Source organism: Dendrobates tinctorius, unplaced genomic scaffold (assembly GCF_039654945.1).
Source record: "Dendrobates tinctorius isolate UK_male_01 unplaced genomic scaffold, ASM3965494v1 ptg000162l, whole genome shotgun sequence".
In the NCBI taxonomy this organism is placed as follows: Eukaryota; Metazoa; Chordata; class Amphibia; order Anura; family Dendrobatidae; genus Dendrobates; species Dendrobates tinctorius.
Genome location: NW_027361829.1, coordinates 34,382,802 through 34,402,575, shown reverse-complemented (window position 1 = coordinate 34,402,575; position 19,774 = coordinate 34,382,802). Strand labels below are relative to the sequence as shown.

The following is a 19,774-nucleotide window of genomic DNA, read 5'->3' as shown; positions in this document are numbered from 1 at the left end:
ACTGAAACTGCAGTATTCATTATTTGTGTTGAATGTGGAGAAACCACTTGTTATACTAGTTTTGTTGAGCCACTTACGGTAAATTGTTATTTTTTAGGTTTATTGCAAACAGCAGAAAGTTTGTACATTTACTAATTAACCACACTTGAAATGGAGGTTGAATAATTTTGATTGCAATTGGAGATGGTTGATAAATCACCAAGTATACAGCAAATATAATCACTTCATAAAGGGAACTCAGTAATGTTCCTACCTATATATGAGGACAAGATTAGACTATGGGTGGCAGGTTCAAGAAAAAACAAGTAAACTATAAAATGGTGCTTATACCACTTCGTTAGAAAACTGCTATTCACATCATAACTGGGTTGTTACGGTGATCATTATTACACTTGCATCCTTGACAAATGCACAAGTTGTGTTGCCCAATTAGTAAATGCAACCAAGAGTACAGACACACCGGCAGATACTATCAATGGCATACCCAAAAGTAACAGTAACCTAAGAAGGAGACTTCCATCACACACACACACACACACACACACACACACACACACACACACACGTGTTCTAAGCATCATGCAGGTTTGGAAGATTGTAAGTGACTTAATGATGTGGTTAGTTGTCCCCAAGTAAATGAACAACTCAGACCACCTACTTTTTATCATAGGCCATTTAACTTTTTGTTCTGTAGCAGCCTGAGGGAGGATTAACCAAGTAGAAGAGAGGTGAAAAGATCAGTTTAAGGTTCACTTAATGAATAGCTCTATTCATGGGGAATGTCAAGTCAATGAAATTCGCCTTCATGTCTGCACTTTAATTTCGTCTGCAATCAGCCTGGTAGTAAAAGCTTGTTAGACATGGTTTGTAGACTGCATACCAGGGAGAGGTAAAGTGTAGTAATGGCTCCATTACCAGACCCATCGTAGTCACACAATAAAGCTCGGCCTTGTTGTAGGACAAAGCCTAGACGTGTTACATAATAGATCTTATAGAGTACATATAAACATTTTACTGTTTCACATCTTTAGTATAATGTTAGCTCTTGAAGTTACAAGTCAGGGACACGCATCATCCCTACCTGTGAGTAACTATGACATTTATTGGAATATTCACACATGGCAGATTTGTTACAGAAATTTCTGCGACTGTCCTAAGCATCAGAATACAACTTGCAAAAATCCATATGCATGATCCAGAAGTCCATGTTTCCAAATTCAGATGTACGAAAAATGACAATTGTAGCAAGAATGGAACCTTCCTAAATCCATGTGCTTGGTGATAAAATAACCCCACTCAGATGAACGGATGGAATTGAATATGAGTTAAAATTTCTGGCCACTCAAACAGCTGTGGTTCCCTCTTTATTCTGTCGTAGTGATGGCGTATTGTCATGTTACCAGTGGGATCAACACATGATGGGCTGCCATATTCAGGTTATAAGATGACAAGTCATTATAACATCAGAGTGAGCAAAGAATTCTGAGGGTCCAAGGAAAGAAACCCCAAAATAACCAGGGACAATGGATAGCAGTTACTAAAGCTTATCTAGACATTTCAAGCTTTTTGATCACATATACCATTCCGCATGCACCAATTATATTTGTATCAAATGGTTTTTAAAGAAACACTTCCATCAAAATTTTGTATCCTCTTAATATATTGCATATTATACAGTACTGTGTACTTACAATTGCTCATTTTGCCTTTCTACCCTGTTAATTCTTCTCTTTTCTGTTAGGGCTATGACATTATGTGATTAAAAGCTGACTAGCTGAATCCTTCTACGCTCTATGTAGAAACAGGAGGTCTGACGCGCTTTGGAGCAAATAAGGCGCGTTACTTAACAGAATATAAATAAGCATACATTTGGAAGGTGAGCGTGCAACAGGCGACAAAAGGTACCTGTAGATGCTATAAGCCAGCACTGCTAAATGAATCTCCCCTGAGGAATCTATTCAGAAGAAACGCGACAGGAGGAATTTAATAAGGACATGGACTGGAGTTTAACCAAGAAAGGACCCTCCATGCCATGGTGATAGGGAACACCAGAATGTATTGGAAAACACTGGGTGAGATTGTTCTGTTTTTACTTACCTGCTGAACACCACTATAAGATAAATGTCTTGTGCTATTCCCCTTAAGATATGTATAATTATGGTATTATGGTATGCTGAATAGCATGAATACAAATATCTAAGATCGGTCTTGCTGACCTGATTCAGAGATACTTGTTGTACTAATGGCCATGATATAGACTGGGTGATACCTGGAGGGGCATAGTGCACTGCATACAGTTTCATGTAATGTGGCCAACTATTTGCTAAACCTGATATAGGGACAGTTTGTTGTACTAATGGTCACCATAATACAGGCTGGGTGAATACCTAGTGGGGCATAGTGCAATTACTCATTTTCTGGTAATATAGCCAACTTGCTTTGGTTTTGTTTGGTTGCACTTTTTTCTATGGTTGATATTTTATAAAACATGGTATTTTATTAGAGAAAGAAATAAAAGGTAATTTTTAAAATTGCATCATTGCTCATTGCATACTCATTTCAGTCGCATAAAAAATGAGGAGTCACTGCAGAAGTCCCAAGTCTGGAGTTGAAGAGGGGAATGATTTAGGTAGCGAAGTAGACTTCTTGTTTCTACATAGAGCAGATAAAAGAGAATAATTAGCTGGGTAGAAATGCAAAATGAGCAATTGTAAGTACACAGTGCTATATAATATGACTGCAATATATTGAGAGGATAAAAACTTTGATGGGAGGAGTGCTTCTTTAAAGACAATGGCCTTGATTCATCAATGTTGTTTTTCCCGTTTTTGGGAGTAATTTGCTCTTTATTAGTGTCTTTAGGTATTTGCTCTTTTTTTTCTCTAAGTTATTCTCCATTTTTTAACTTGCTATTCTTTTTTAAGCCTTTTTATATAGTTGTGTGAAAAAGTGTTTGCCCCTTTCCTGATTTCCTATTCTTTTGCATATTTTTCACACTTACGTAAATGGTTCAGATCACCAAACAAATTTAAATATTAGACAAAGATAACACAAGTAAACACAAAATACAGTTTTAAATGAAGGTCTTTATTATAAGGGAAAATTAAATCCAAACCTACAGGGACCTGTGTGAAAAAGTGATTGCCCCCTTAAAAAATAAATTAACTTTGTCTTATCACATCTTTGGGAAGCGGAGTTCAAATTCCCTAGCCACACACAAGCCTGATTACTGCCACACCTGTTCTCAATCAAGAAATCACTTAAGTAAGACCTGTCTGACAAAGTGAAGTAGACCAAAAGTTCCTCAAAGCTCGACATCATGCCGCGATCCAAAGAAATTCTGAAACAAATGAAAAACAAAGTAATTGAAATCTATTAGTCTGGAATAGGTTATAAAGCCATTTCTAAAGCTTTGGGACTCAAGCGAACCACAGTTAGAGCCATTATCCTCAAATGGTGAAAACATGGAACAGTGGTGAACCTTCACAGGAGTAGCCAGTTGACCAAAAGTACCCCAAGAACACAGCGCCGACTCATGTATGAGGTCACAAAAGACCCCACAACAACATTCAAAGAACTGAAGGCCTCGCTTGCCACAGTTAAGGTCAATGTTCATGACTCCACCATAAGAAAGAGACTAGGCAAAAATGGCCTGCATGGCAGAGTTCCAAGATGAAAACTACTGCTGAACAACAAGAGCATAAAGGTTCAGTTTTGCCAGAAAACATATTGATGATCCACGAGTCTTTTTGGAGAATACTCTGTGGACTGATTACACAAAAGTTGAACTTTTGGGAAGGTGTATGTTCCATTGCATCTGGTATAGAAGCAATACAGCATTTCAGAAAAGGAACATCATACCAACAGTAAAATACGGTGGTGGTAGTATGATGGTCTGGGGCTGTTTTGCTGCTTCAGAACTTGGAAGACTTGCAAATGGAACCATGAATTCTGCTGTCTACCAAAAAATCCAGAAGGAGAATGTCTGGCCATTAGTGATGGGCGAGTAGCATCACTGCTCGGGTGATCTCCGAGTATTTTGGCGTGCTCGGAGATTTAGTTTTCCTCATCTCAGCTGCATGATTTGCGAATTGTAGATAGGCTGAATACATGTGGGAATTCCCTAACAAACAGGCATTCCACACATGTATTAAAGCTGTCTAGCACTCGCAAATCATGCAGCTGAGGCGACGAAAACTAAATCTCTGAGCACGCTAAAATACTCGGAGACAACCCTTGCAACGAGTATACTTGCTCATCACTACTGGCCATCTGTTCATGAGTCGTGACCTCAAGCTAAAGCGCACTTGGGTTATGCAGCAGGACAATGAGCCAAAACACATCAATAAGTCCACCTCTGAATGGTTTAAGAAAAAAAAAATTAAGACTTTGGAGTGGTCTAGTCAAAATCCTGACCTTAATCTGATTGAGATGCTGAGACATGACCTTAAAAATGTGGTTCATGCTCAGAAACCCTCCAATGTGGCTGAAATACCACAATTCTGCAAAGATGAGTGGGCCAAAATTCCTCCAGAGCGTTGTAAAACACTCATTGCCAGATATCGCAAATGCTTGATTGCAGTTGCTGTTGCTAAGGGTTACTGGGTTTAGGGGGGCAATCACTTTTTCACACAGGACTATGTAGGTTTGGATTTCTTTTTCCCTTAATAATAAAGATATTCATTTAGAAACTGCATTTTGTGTTTACTTGTGTTATCTTTGTCTAATATTTCTTTATTTTGGTGATCTGAAACATTTATGTGTGACAAACTATGCAAAATAATGGGACATCAGAAAGTGAGCAAACGTTTTCTCATACAACTGTATATCTCCTCACAAACTTTCCTCATCCAGATGTATTAGGATTTGTGCGAATGTTAAGCATTTGCAGCAGAAATTTCTACACCAAAATCTCATCTCATAAGGAAAAAACACTGCAGAAAACTTGCAGTGTTTTGGGGCAGCAGATCTGGTGCAGAAATTTCTTCTGCAAATATTTAAAGGGGTATTCCCATCTCTAAGATGCTTTCCCAATATGAAGTAGGTGTAATAATTTAGTATAGTTTTTCTGATTCGCTATGTCTCTTTCCTCATGTGCAGACATTGCATGACCTTAGGTATCAATGGATACGACTAGAGTTGAGCGAAACGGGTCGAAAAATTTCAAAAGTCAACGACTTTTGGCAAAGTCGGGTTTCATGAAACGAAACCCGACCCTAGGATGAGGTCGGCCATGAGGTCGGCGACTTACGCGCCAAAGTCGCGCTTCAAAAGTTTGTTTTGCGCTCTTTTTCAGCCAATCAGGATCCACGGACACTGTGGGCAATGTGATGACATAGGCTGGGGTCACCACCATCTTTCAGAAGGGCATGCAAGTGATTGGCTTGCTTTGGTGGGCGTCACAGGGGTTATAAAAGGGCGTGCACGCCGACCGCCATCTTACTTCTGCCGATATTAGCATAGGGAGAGGTTGCTGATTCTGTAAGGAGAGCGTTAGGCAGGGAAGAAGAAAAAAAAACTGCTTCTGCTGCTAGCGATTTTGCCTGTACAACACACCAGTCACTGTGTGTGCAGTGCAAGGGGAGGCTATATTGTGGTGGATCAGCGGTGTTGGTTGTTAGGCTGCCTTCTAAGGCTTCCTGACAGCTGCATTGCTGTTTACCCACTGCTCTGCAAACTGCTTTTTTAAAAGCAATCCCAATTTTTTTTTTTGTCCTGCTGAGGTACTGAGCGTGCATTTTTTCACACCATACAGTGGTGTACGCTCCTCACACAGTACCGTGTAACGGCTGTTATCACAGCCACAGTGAAGCTATCTGTGTGTCACTGTGGAAGGATAAGTGGAGGACTTGTTCCGTTCTTACAGACCTACACTCTAGGGAGATTCCTATTCTGCCCAATTCTACATACACCTTGTAGTTTGTGATACACTAGCCAATTTCTGCCTGTGACATAGCGCTCTGATATTCAGTGGGCCTCACACAATCCAAAAGTGTCCAGTGTCCACTAGTGTGTGCAGAAATTCAAAATCTCCCTTATCCTGTAGTCACTTTTTTCACACCTGTGCCATCGAGCCTGTGACATAGTGCTCTGATATTCAGTGGGCCTCACACAATCCAAAAGTGTCCAGTGTCCACTAGTGTGTGCAGAAATTCAAAATCTCCCTTATCCTGTAGTCACTTTTTTCACACCTGTGCCATCGAGCCTGTGACATAGCGCTCTGATATTCAGTGGGCCTCACACAATCCAAAAGTGTCCAGTGTCCACTAGTGTGTGCAGAAATTCAAAATCTCCCTTATCCTGTAGTCACTTTTTTCACACCTGTGCCATCGAGCCTGTGACATAGCGCTCTGATATTCAGTGGGCCTCACACAATCCAAAAGTGTCCAGTGTCCACTAGTGTGTGCAGAAATTCAAAATCTCCCTTATCCTCTAGTGACATTTTTCACACCTGCGACATAGAGCCAGTGACATAGCGCTGTGATATTCAGTGGGCCTCACACAATCCAAAAGTGTCCAGTGTCCACAAGTGTCTGCAGAAATTCAAAATCTCCCCTGTCCTATAGACACCTTGTACCTTGTTTTACATTACAATATAGTTTGTTGGATTTTGTCTACATTTCTACCAAAAATGAGGAAGGCTGGTGGAAGAGGCCGTGGAATTGGGCGGGGGTTGGCAGCTGGTAATGATGGTGTTGGTGGTGGATCTGATGGTAGTGGCAAAAGCAAAATAGGACCGAATGCAGGAGGTGTTGAGCCTGCGTCATCGTCTGGCTCCACAAGGCCTCGAAGGCTTAGTTTTCTAGGAGTTGGGAAACCGCTTTTAAAGCCAGAGCTTCAGGAAAAAGTTTTGTCTTACATTGCTGACTCAGCCTCCAGCTCTATCGCCTCCTCTTCTGAAGTTGTAAAAAATAAAAGCACTGAGTCGTCATTGGAGGCTCATGTTCATGAACCACACCTTTCCTTGTGTCCTTCACCCCAACCAAGATTGAAGGATGACGCAGGCCATACTACTGATTACTCCATGGAGCTGTTTTCACATACCATGCCTGGATTATCAAGTGAAATGGTGAATTACCCGAGCCAAGATGAATCTGACATGGAGTGCACTGATGCACAGCCGCTGATAGATGATTCTGCTGGTACATTCACTCAGAGCACTACATTGTCCTCGCAGTGTACAGAGCCAGATTCTGACCCTGATGAGACTCAGGTGCCCCTTCCCGCACACTATACCACCATACACGGTGACACAGAGGAAGGTGCACATGACATTGAAGAGGAGGTGATGGATGACCCAGTTGTTGACCCAGATTGGCATCCATTGGGGGAAGAGGGTGCTGCTTCCAATAGCTCAGATGAGGAGGAGCATCCACAGCAGACATCGACATCGCAACAGCTGTTATCTGGCAGGCCCGGAGCACTCCAAAGACAGGTTCCAAAAATCAAAAGAGTTGCTGGACAGCTTGTCCAGAGGGTCAAAAGATCACAGCGTGCTAGGCCGCAAAATGTCTGCCAAAGTAGGAAGAGTGCAGTGTGGCACTTTTTTGAACAAAATCCTCATGATCAGGCCAAGGTTATCTGTAAGAAGTGCGCAAAGACCTTTAGCCGAGGGAAAAATCTGAAAAATTTGAATACCAGTTGCATGCTTAGACATTTAACCAGCATGCACTTGCAAGCGTGGACACAACACCAAACCTCAAGTGCCACATGTGCAACTGATCACAAAGAAGGTAGTCAACAACGCTACATTGTTTCCCCCACTGTAAGCCCACCGGTTAGCACAGCAGCAAATGTTGAGGTGTCATTGCAAGGCCACAGCAGTCAGGGAATCCCACTGTTATATCAACGAAATACTGAATCTAGGCCTTCAGAAAGAACACCAACTCCATCACCATCATCAACCCTCTCTCAGTCCGCCCTGTCCACCGCTACTTCCACCATATGCAGCGCTCAAGTCCAGCTCACCCTCCCAGACACTATGAGTAGGTCAAGAAAGTACTCAGTCTCTCATCCGCGTACACTGGGTTTGAACGCCCACATTGCCAAACTAATCTCGTTTGAGATGATGCCCTATCGGTTGGTGGAAAGCGCAGCTTTCCGCGAACTCATGGCCTATGCAGTACCACGCTATGACCTACCCAGTCGCCACTTCTTCTCTCGCAAAGCCATCCCAGCCCTCCACCATCATGTAAAAGACCGCATTGTCCATGCACTCAAGCAGTCAGTGAGTGGAAAGTTGCACCTCACAACTGATGCATGGTCCAGTCGGCATGGCCAGGGCCGTTACGTGTCCATCACTGCGCACTGGGTTAATGTGGTGGATGCAGGGTCCACAGGGGACAGCGGTGGTGGGACAGTGCTGCCTAGCCCACGGTATAGGAAACAGTTGGCTGTAGGCGTTCGACCCTCCTCCTCCTCCTCCTCCAGAAGCGAAAGCTTGTCCACAGAGCGCAGTCGTACGAGCACTCCATCTGCAGCTGCCACTGTTGCACACGAGGTGTCCCCCTATCGAGCAGCTAGAGGAAAGCGTCAGCAGGTTGTGTTGCAGATGATGTGTTTGGGCTACAGACACACCGCCGAGGTGCTGGCCGAGTACTTGAAGCGACAAACTGAGTCATGGCTGGGCAATGTACATCTTGAGGCAGGCAAGGTAGTTAGTGATAACGGCCGTAATTTTGTGGCAGCCATAGCCCTTTCAAAACTCAGCCACATACCTTGCTTGGCTCACACCTTGAACCTGGTGGTGCAGTGCTTCCTCAAAAATTATCCGGAGTTAACAGCCCTGCTCCAGAAGGTGCGAAGACTGTGCGCGCACATCCGCCGGTCGCCTGTACACTCCGTTCGTATGCAGAAGCTGCAGCGATTGCTCCACCTTCCCAACCACCGCCTCATTATCGACATTGCAACAAGGTGGAACTCTTGCACATGGTGGAGCAGCTGTGCGAGCAGAGGCAGGCCATAATGCATTTGTGGGAGGATACACGGCCAGGTACTTTGAGAGCAGACATGGAGTTGACAGGTGTGCAGTGGTCGAAGCTGAAAGACCTCTGTAAAGTCCTTCAGTGTTTTGAGGAATGCACACGGCTGGTAAGCGCAGACGACGCCATCCTAAGCATGAGCATCCCACTTATGCGTCTGCTCAAGCAAACTTTGACGCACCTTAAGGAGCAGGCGTCTGCAGCCAATGTTGATGAGGAGGAGGGAATCCTTGATGACATTCAGCCATTGTCTGCTCAGGGACCTCTCCTGGATGAGGTGGAGGAAGAAGAGGAGGAGGAGGATGATGATGGGGATGATTACTTAGGGGAGGAGGATGCATCTCGTGTTGCAAGTGAAAATGTTGGCGTGGCAAGGTCTGGTACAGGGTTTGTGCGTGACTGGAGGGATGTGGATTTGCCAGAAAGTGCTCCTCCACCCAGCACTAGCAGTGCATCATTGACACCGGGAACATTGGCCCACATGTCAGATTATGCCTTGCAGATCCTAAAAGGGACCCCCGCATTGCCAAAATGATGAACGATGACGACTACTGGTTGGCCAGCATCCTGGATCCACGCTATAAAGGCAAATTACAAAACATCATGCCACAGGAGAACCTTGACCTAATATTGGCTAATAAACAAGCAACTCTGGTAAATCGGTTGCTTGAGGCATTCCCAGCACACAGCAGCGGTGATGGTTCTCACACGAGCCGTATGGGCCGGGGGCAGCTTGGCAGAGGTGTTCATGGTGCACACAGCAGAAGTGGCGTTGGAGACAGGGGTTTCATGACAATGTTGTGGACTGATTTTTCAAGTACCGCTCACACAACTGGTAATACTGCATCGATGGAAAGTGACAGGAGACAGCAGTTGTCAACTATGGTTACAAACTACTTTTCCTCCCATATCGATGTTCTCCCACACAGGTCATTCCCCTTTGACTATTGGGCCGCTAAACTGGACACCTGGCCTGAATTGGCACAATATGCCTTACAGGAGCTCGCTTGCCCAGCTGCAAGTGTGCTATCGGAAAGAGTCTTCAGTGCAGCTGGATCAATCCTGACAGAAAAAAGGACCCGTCTGTCAACCCAAAATGTGGATGATCTAACCTTCATTAAAATGAACCATGCATGGGTTTCCAAGGATTTTGTCCCACCTTCCCCTGATGACACATAGGGTGACAGAAAAATGGCTTGCTTTGGTCCACCTGGGACTTGACCTATTTCGCCTTTTGCATCAGCTGAATGTCCAACATCAACATATGCCACTTTCCAAAACTCCCTAACTGTGCTGCCCCCCCCATGGCCGGGGTCACCACCTAGCGCACGACACCGTGCGAGTGCCGTTGCCCTGGACAGGTGGGTAGGCCGACTCTTGGGCGCCGGCACTGGCACAGGATCCCTCATAGTGCAATCAAGTGTCTCTGACGGTGGTGGTGCACACCCGCCGTCAGACACACCGCCGTACTATGAGGGGCCCAGTGCCAGTACCGACGCACACGATTGGGCCCCCCTTGCTTGGGCAGGGCCCCAGCATTTGCAATCTTTACCTCTCCCTGCTCCTCCGCTGTGTAGTCTGGGCCGTCAAATCCATACTGTGCCTGACACCGTCTGAGCCTGCCTCCTGATGTATAGACATATATTTTGAATGTGTACGCTATCCATACATGTTATCCGGGGATACGGTACCCTTTCTCACCTTTGTGCAATCACGTGCAAGCCATACTGGGCCTAACACCGTCTGAGCCTGCCTCCTGATGTATAGACATATATTTTGAATGTGTACGCTATCCATACATGTTATCCTGGGATACGGTACCCTTTCTCACCTTTGTGCAATCACGTGCAATCCATACTAGGCCTAACACCGTCTGAGCCTGCCTCCTGATGCATAGACATATATTTTGAATGTGTACGCTATCCATACATGTTATCCGGGGATACGGTACCCTTTCTCACCTTTGTGCAATCACGTGTAATCCATACTGGGCCTAACACCGTCTGAGCCTGCCTCCTGATGTATAGACATATATTTTGAATGTGTACGCTATCCATACATGTTATCCGGGGATACGGTACCCTTTCTCACCTTTGTGCAATCACGTGCAATCCATACTGGGCCTAACACCGTCTGAGCCTGCCTCCTGATGTATAGACATATATTTTGAATGTGTACGCTATCCATACATGTTATCAGGGGATACAGTACCCTTTCTCACCTTTGTGCAATCACGTGCAAGCCATACTGGGCCTAACACCGTCTGAGCCTGCCTCCTGATGTATAGACATATATTTTGAATGTGTACGCTATCCATACATGTTATCCGGGGATACGGTACCCTTTCTCACCTTTGTGCAATCACGTGCAAGCCATACTGGGCCTAACACCGTCTGAGCCTGCCTCCTGATGTATAGACATATATTTTGAATGTGTACGCTATCCATACATGTTATCCGGGGATACGGTACCCTTTCTCACCTTTGTGCAATCACGTGTAATCCATACTGGGCGTGAGAACGGCTGGCGAGCTGTTAAGCAAGCTACAGTACCTGTGGTTTGCACACGTAAGTTTTTCATTTTTTCAGGAATGACGGTTAGGCCTAATTCCGCAACTGCGGTTGACCTGCACTTACTGGGAAATCATCGTTCGCGGGTAATAATTGTAATCAGTGATCCCCATCACTAACGTTGTTCAGCGGGTTATCTGCACCTGTAAGCGACAAACGCTGGCCTTTTCAGTGTAGCGCACATGCAGCCACGGACATGTAAGGGCATGACACACCAGTTATTGGCCAATCTCATGTGCCAGAGCCTCACGTGTCCCTCTAGTAAGCCGGACTCGGACCGCGGGGCATGACGGAATCTTGTTCGTTAACGGAATTAAGCTTGCAATGTGTGCATCTGTTCTGTAGCTGGCATGGTTGAGGTTTCCCAGGTGGAGTCGAATTTAACCGTAGGCTCCACTCCTGGTGGTGCCCTTCTGGACATTCCTTTAAGGTTCAGCTTTGCAACCATACTGCCCACGTAAAACAAACACTTTGCCTTCATGAACGCTGTTTGGAGGGTCATGACTCGTGGGAATAACGCCGCCCAATCAGTTAACCTGCTAGAGAGATCCTTCGTTGCTCCCAAGCATGACATCACACTCCCTAGGAGGAAGGTAATGCCACTGTGGCGACCGTACTCCTGGGGGCGAAACAAGTGCACTGATGCCCAGCCACTGCTCGATGAATCTGCTGGTACATTGACCCAGACCACTACATTCCCCTCGCACGCTACACGGCCTGAATCTGACCCTGATGAAACTCAGGTTACCCTTCCCATATACAGTTCCATCTTACACGGTGACAAAGAGGAAGCTGCAGATGAAAGTGCAGGTTCGGCCCACCCGCCTTCAGACACACCACCGTACTATCAGGGGCCCTGTGCCAGTGCCGTCGCCAATGAGTGGGCCCCCCCTGCTTGCTCAGGATGACAGCACTTGCAAGGTTGAAATACTGTGCAGTGAGATGGAAGATGGGGACGACGAGGAGTCCAGACTAGTACAGGGATTCCCTAGCGAGGAGACTTATTTGATTGTTTTCAATGTTGGGACAGCAATTTTTGGGGAGCACTATACTCTGGAGAATGATAGATGGGGCCCACCATACACTGGAACATTCCAAAGGTGGACATCAGACACTGGAGCAGCATTTACAGGGCCCATTATACACTAGAGCATTAGAAATGGGGCCCATTATGTTTGGAGCATTATTTGGGCCCATAAGACAGTGGAGCTTCATCCATGGGGACCAACATATACTGTAGCATTATGTGGAGCTCATCATATACTGTTTCAAACATTATATGGGACTAATGATTCTGTATGGAGAAATAGATGGGCCTCGTCATGAGATGTAAAAAGTGAAGTATTTTTCATTGTACTATACCGCTATTTCTCTGCCGTATCGGAGCATGATGAGTTGTGGTATGTGTTAAAGGGGCGCTCTTTCGCCCAGGGCACATGAAAACCTGGAGCCAGCCCTACCCCCCCACAACTTTAGCCAAATAACCCCCATTTTTCAGTGCGTAACTTGTATTATGAAGTTAATTAAGGTTGACAAGCTTAAGTAAGAAGAATTGATGCTTTTGGCATTCAAATGAGCACTGTAGGTGTGTTTCCTGTCCTCCTCTCACTGCCGACTTTTATTCCCCATTGACTTACATTGGGTTTCGTGACGACCCCGACTTTTCCCTATAATCGGCCGATCTTGCTCGACCCGACTTTTGGAAAAGTCGGGTTTCACGAAACGAAACTCGACCTTAAAAAAACAAAAGTCGCTCAACTCTAGACACGACCACTAGCAACTAGCTAACTGTCACTATATCATACCTAAGGTCATGCAATGCCTGCATATGAGGAAAGAGACATGCCAAATCAGAAAAAATATACATTTTGTAATTGGAGGCATTTGCTAATATTATTGTTATTACACCTACTACACATTGGGATAAGATCTTGGAGATGGGAATACCCCCTTAACGTGTGCACATACCATTAGGCAGATTCATGAAATACAATTGTTCAAAATGTATTTTTTTCTGGCTCATCCCACACCAGTTTTTGCCGCATTTTGTATTCTGGTGCAGTTGAATACCAACAGGCAACATTCGAAAGGATTTGGCAACTTTTTGGGCTATAAAGTAGCAAAAACAAACATAAAAAACATTTCCATAAACCGTATGCAACATTTGATAAATGGGACACAAAAAAACCATCAGAAAATATCTCAACACAAAAAAAAAAAAAAATTATTTCCTAAAACGATAAATCCGGCCCAATATGTCATTTTTCATTAAGTTGTCCAGGTTTCACTTGAGCAATTGAATCCCTCGCAGGAGCGGTCAATGACTCTGTTGACACTGAGCCGCTGGATCACTGGCAGGGGCGGTCAATGACTGCTTTGTGCCGTTGCAGGGTATACCAGGCAAGTAATTAGCAATTACCTACCAGTTAGTTTTTAGGCCCAAAGTGAAAAAAATAGTCCTGGGTAAATCATTTAAGAGTTAGGCTGGTTTCACACTTGCATTTTTTTGCGCTGTATTTTAGCGTTAAAAAATGCATGCGCTTTTTTTTCCTATATTTTGCATGGGATGCGCTTATGTGTGCATACACATGTGTTTGTATGCATTTTTACGCGCATGTGTTTTTTTGTGGTGTGCGCCCGGGCGCACAAAATGCATCCTGTTGCATTTTTTTGGGCGTCCGACTTGTCTCAAAAAAACGCATGAGCGCAATGCGTTTTTTTACAGCAAGACACCCATTGTAAGTCTATGGGTGCGCATACGTACGCATTGGCATGCTCATGTATGCGTTTTTTTGCGCATGGGTTTTTTTGTTGACCATTGGTTAGACAATGGAAATTAGGGGTTTGGGTTAGAGTTAGGGTTAGTTAAGGGGGTTTAGGGTTAGGGTTAGGATGGTTTGGTTAAGGGTTAGGGTTTGGGTTAGGTTAAGAGTTAGGATGGTTTGGTTAAGGGTTAGGGTTAGTATGGTTTGGTTAAGGGTTAGGGTTAGTAAAGTCATGGTTTGTGTTAGTGTTAATCCTAACCCTATCTTGATTTTTTTGGTGAGGCCAACTAGTGTTGGAAAAAACGCAAACACGGTAAAAATGCACTAAAAACGCATACAAACGCATAAAAACGCTGCTTTTTTTCATGCATGTGCATAAAAATGCTTGAAAAAAAACGCAGCATTTGTGTGCGTTTGTATGCGTTTTTTCCATGCGTTTTTTTGCGGGAAAAACGCACTGCAAAAAAAAGCAAGTGTGAAAGTAGCCTAAGCCTTCTCTAAGTTTACAAAATGGAGTGTGACAGGTATTATTGTTTGTAAATGGTATCATGTAACATGAATACACTTTTGTAAGATTAAAGGATATTATCAAGAATAATAAAAATGATAACATTATTTCCAACACAGCACTAAAATCCCTTTAATAAATGCACATGTATGTAAATTTGCCTCTTAACTAATAAAATCCCCAAAGTGCAATGATTCACTTGTGCAATTTGGACATTAAGGTAAATTACCTGTGTAAATCGACAACACAAACACAGCTTTAATTACAGGTGAAATGTATCCTTACACAATCTGTAAAAAGAGACTTTCCAGAGTTGAGGTTTTCATTACAATGCACAGTCTATTACATGCCAGGAACGTTCTGACAGGTACGTGCGTTCCAAAACCATAAGAATCAAAGGTGCCCTTGACTATCTTTATTAAAATAGATGACAGTGGAACATGTGCACGAGAAGGTAAACACATCCACGCCAAGCTGGAGGAAACGTACTACTGGGATCTCACAGGATAACAGCGGACCTTTTCTATTCAGCCAAACTAGAAATGAATGAAGTAATGGTTGAGTCTGTGGGTAAAGGCTGCATTGTCTCAAGTCTTAGGCGACAGGTGATCCATGAGCTCCACAACAATACAAATGACACATTGTTGTGTGGCAGGTGAATGCTGTCTCCTGAAAGTCTGCGGGGACATATGATGGAACCTTAGGGCATTATTGGCAACCACCAAGTATACATAAGCTTGCCACATTAAAACATCAGAACATCAGGAAGTTTTCGGCCGTACAGTCACATTCATTAATGTTCTAATTAAGCATCATCTCACAGACAATGGATTAGAGTATGGATATCACACAAATAATTACATGGTTTTTACAAGTTTAAGATTACGGTGTTAGAGATTACAACCAAAAGCTGTTCATGGCATTTGTCTCAGGATGTACGAAAAAATGGCTATATTTGTATCATAAAAACTTGGTGTATTACCTCTGCTTTGTGATTGAGGCTGCATATTAACCCCTTTCCGATGTTGGGCAGAATAGTACGCCCACGTCAGACACCCTCCCATTGAAGTGGACTCCGGGAGTGAGTCCATATCTTTCCCGGCTAATGTCAGCTGTTTTGAACAGCTGACATGTGTCCGGAACAGCCGTGGGTGGAATAGCAATCCACCAGCGGGCTATTAACCAGTTAAATGCTGCTGTCAAACACTGACACGGCATTTTACGTGCGTTTCTGGTAATCAGGCCAGAAATCCGCCCACCGGTGACCCCGCCATATGATCGCGGGTCACCGGTGAGTTGGCATGACAACCTGAGGTCTTCTGGGGCCTCTATGGTTGTCACTGCCAGCTTGCTGTGAGCGCCGCCCAGTGGTTGATGCTCATAGCAAGTGAGTAATTCTACTACATAGATGCAAATCTGATTATCGCCTCTATATAGCAGAGCCGATCGGGTTATGGCAGCTTCTAGTCTCCCATGGAGACTACTGAAGCATGATGAAAGTAAAAAAAAAATGTTTTTAAAAAATATTTAAAAAAATCTATATATATATAAAAATGAATGTATGTATGTGTGTATCACCAACCAATCACGAAGCAGCAGAGTAGGACACCAACCAATCATGAAGCATCAGAGTGGGACGCGGAAGGAGAGCGGGGCTGAGGACGGATACAGCTACAGCAGGACAGTGCATGGAGAGCGGGGCTGTGGAGGAAGACACGTCTTCAGGACAGGGGCCTCCCAGCCCTGTCCCGGCACTCCCCATCACCAACTGCGCTATCCCCCCTCTCCCCTGCAGCTTCCCGGCCTAAATTTAGTCCCCGGCTTCACTGCAGCCTACTACAGCACTAGGCCATGCCCCCCACAGGCCGCCCAATCACACGCATTGCAGCTCCGCTCTAGCTCCGCCCACTCCGGAAGAACAATCTGCACAGCTCTCTCTCCTGGTACCGGCGTAACCGCGCGTGGTGCATGGAGAGCGGGGCTGTCGCTGTGGAGGAAGACAGCGGGGCTGTGGAGGGAAAGAACGGGAGAGCAGGGCTGTGGAAGAAGATAGCGGGTCTGTCGAGGTAGAGAGCGGGAGAGCAGAGCTGTGGAGGAAGACAGTGGGGCTGTGGAAGGAGAGAGCGGGAGAGCAGGGCTGTGGAGGGAGAGAGCAGGAGAGTAGGGCTGTGGAAGGAGAGAGCAGGAGAGCAGGGCTGTGGAGGGAGAGAGCGGGAGAGCAGGGCTGTGGAGGAAGACAGTGGGCTGTGGAGGGAGAGAGCGGGAGAGCACGGCTGTGGAGGAAGTCAGCGGGGCTGTGGAGGGAGAGAGCGGGAGAGCAGGGCTGTGGAGGGAGAGAGCGGGAGAGTAGGGCTGTGGAGGGAGAAAGCGGGAGGGCAGGGCTGTAGAGGAAGAAAGCGGGGCTGTGGAGGGAGAGAGCGGGAGAGCAGGGCTGTGGAGAAAGACGGCGGGGCTGTGGAGCGAGAGAGCAAGGCTGTGGAGGGAGAAAGCGGGAGGGCTGGGCTGTGGAGGAAGGCAGCGGGAGAGCGGGGCTGTGGAGGGAGAGAGTGGGAGGGCGGGGCTGTGGAGGGAGAGAGCGGGAGGGCAGGGCTGTAGAGGGAGAGAGCGGGGCTGTGGAGCAAGAGAGCAGGGCTGTGGAGGGAGAAAGCGGGAGGGCAGGGCTGTGGAGGAAGACAGCGGGGCTGTGGAGGGAGAGAGCAGGAGAGCAGGGCTGTGGAGGAAGACAGCGGGGCTGTGGAGCAAGAGAGCGGGAGAGCAGGGCTGTGGAGGGAGAAAGCGGGAGGGTGGGGCTGTGGAGAAAGACAGCGGGGCTGTGGAAGGAGAGAGCGGGAGAGCGGGGCTGTGGAGGGAGTGAGCGGGAGAGCGGGGCTGTGGAGGGAGAGAGCGGGAGGGCGGGGCTGTGGAGGTAGAGAGCGGGAAAGCAGGGCTGTGGAAGAAGACAGCGGGGCTGTGGAGCGAGAGAGCGGGGCTGTGGAGGGAGAGAGCGGGGCTGTGGAGGGAGAGCGGGAGAGTGGGGCTGTGGAGGGAGAGTGGGAGAGCGGGGCTGTGGAGGGAGAGCAGGAGGGCGGGGCTGTGGTGGGAGAGAGCAGGAGAGCAGGGCTGTGAAGGGAGAGCGGGAGAGCAGGGCTGTGGAGGAAGACAGCGGGGCTGTGGAGGAAGACAGCGGGGCTGTGGAGGGGGAGAGTGGGGCTGTGAAGGAAGACAGCGGGGCTGTGGAGGGAGAGAGCAGGAGAGCGGGGCTGTGGAGGGAGAGAGCGGGAGAGCAGGGCTGTGGAGGGAGAGAGCGGGAGAGCAGGACTGTGGAGGGAGAGAGCAGGGCTGTGGAGGGAGAGAGCAGGAGAGCGTGGCTGTGAAGGAAGAGAGTGGGAGAGCAGGGCTGTGGAGAAAGACAGCGGGGCTGTGGATGGAGAGCGGGGGAGAGCAGGGCTGTGAAGGAAGAGAGTGGGGCTGTGGAGGGGGACAGCGGGGCTGTGGAGGTAAACAGCGGGGCTGTGGAGGGAGAGAGCAGGGCTGTGGAGGGAGAGAGCAGGGCTGTGGAGGGAGAGAGCGGGGCTGTGACGGGAGAGAGCGGGAGAGCAGGGCTGTGGAGGAAGAAAGCGGGGCTGTGGAGGGAGACAGTGTGAGAGTGGGGCTGTGAAGGAAGAGAGCGGGGCTGTGGAGGGATAGAACGGGACGGCGGGTGGAGAGCGTGATGGCGGGTGGAGAGTGGGGCTGTGGAAGCAGAGAGAGTGATGGCGGGTGGAGAGCGGGGCTGCGGAAGGACAGATCGTGATGGCAGGTGGAGAGCGGGGCTGTTAAGGAATAGAGCGGGACCCACAGTTAGGTACTATGCCGAGGCAGCGACGGGCTCTTCAGCTAGTAAAAATATAAAATTTCAAATCACCCCCCTTTCGCCCATTCAAAATACAACAAAAAAATCAAATATGCACATATTTTGTATCGCTGTGTTCAAAATCGCCCGATCTATCAAAAAAAAAAAAGGATTAACCCGATCGTTAAACAGCGCAGCGAGAAAAAAATGAAAGCCTCAGAATTACATTTTTTTGGTTATTACATTAAAATGCAATAACGGGCGATCAAAAGATCGCATCTGCACCAAAATAGTATCATTAAAAACGCCAGCTCGGCACACAAAAAATAAAACCCTCACCCATCGCAAAAAATGGAGACGCTACATGTATTGGAATATGGCGCAATTGTTTTTTCTTTTTTTTTTTAACAAAGTTTGGAATTTTCTTTCACCACTTGGATAAAAAATAACCTAGACATGTTTGGTGTCTATGAACTCGGAATGACCTGGAGAATCATAATGGTTGGTCAGTTTTAGCATTTAGTGAGCTTAGCAAAAAAGCAAAACAAAAAACAACTGTGGGATTGCACTTTTTTGCAATTTCACCGCATTTGGAATTTTTTTCCCCTTTTTGAGTACACGATATGGTAAAACCAATGGTGTTGATCAAATGTACAACTTGTCCCGCAAAAAATAAGCCCTCTCATGGCCATAATGACAGAAAAATAAAAAAAAGTTATGGCTCTGGGAAGAAGTGAGCAAAAAAAGAAAACGCAAAACTGAAAACACCTCCGGTCATGAAGGGGTTAAAGTATCACGGGAAAAAGGCCATATTTACCACTACCTGGTGATGGCACTAATGCCTTGCAAGGATACAGCAGATCCCTAATAAAAGGTGGAGGCAGTACAGGTGCACAATACTGAAGAACAACCACTCACACACCCATAATTTATGGACGATGTGGTTACTATATATTCTCAATGCACCCAGAGATTTTTTTTCAAGACATTTTTAATCTTTGCAGGATGAAGCTGGGCCCTGTAGTGTTGGTGGGGACATTGGGGGTCAGTCCTTGCTTGTTGCACTTATTTAGTGCTGGGCAGCCAGCTGGATCTAATAGTATGGGCTTCACCAATAGGCTGTGAGTTGGCCTGATCAA

At 46.3% G+C, this 19,774-nt stretch overlaps 1 protein-coding gene across 4 annotated transcripts in view; it reads right to left on the bottom strand.

Annotated features, from left to right (window-relative positions):
- Positions 1-19,774, bottom strand: part of BBS9 (Bardet-Biedl syndrome 9) — a 649,391-nt gene that overhangs the window by 88,376 nt on the left and 541,241 nt on the right. The window contains exon 22 of one of the 4 annotated variants that reach the window (XM_073549958.1): positions 3,072-3,340. The exons of the other annotated variants lie outside the window; for them this stretch is intronic. Within the exon in view, the coding sequence (XP_073406059.1) occupies positions 3,305-3,340 (36 nt within the window). The 3' untranslated portion in view covers positions 3,072-3,304. Of the gene's footprint in view, positions 1-3,071; positions 3,341-19,774 lie in introns of those variants that run through there. 4 annotated transcript variants of the gene reach the window in all.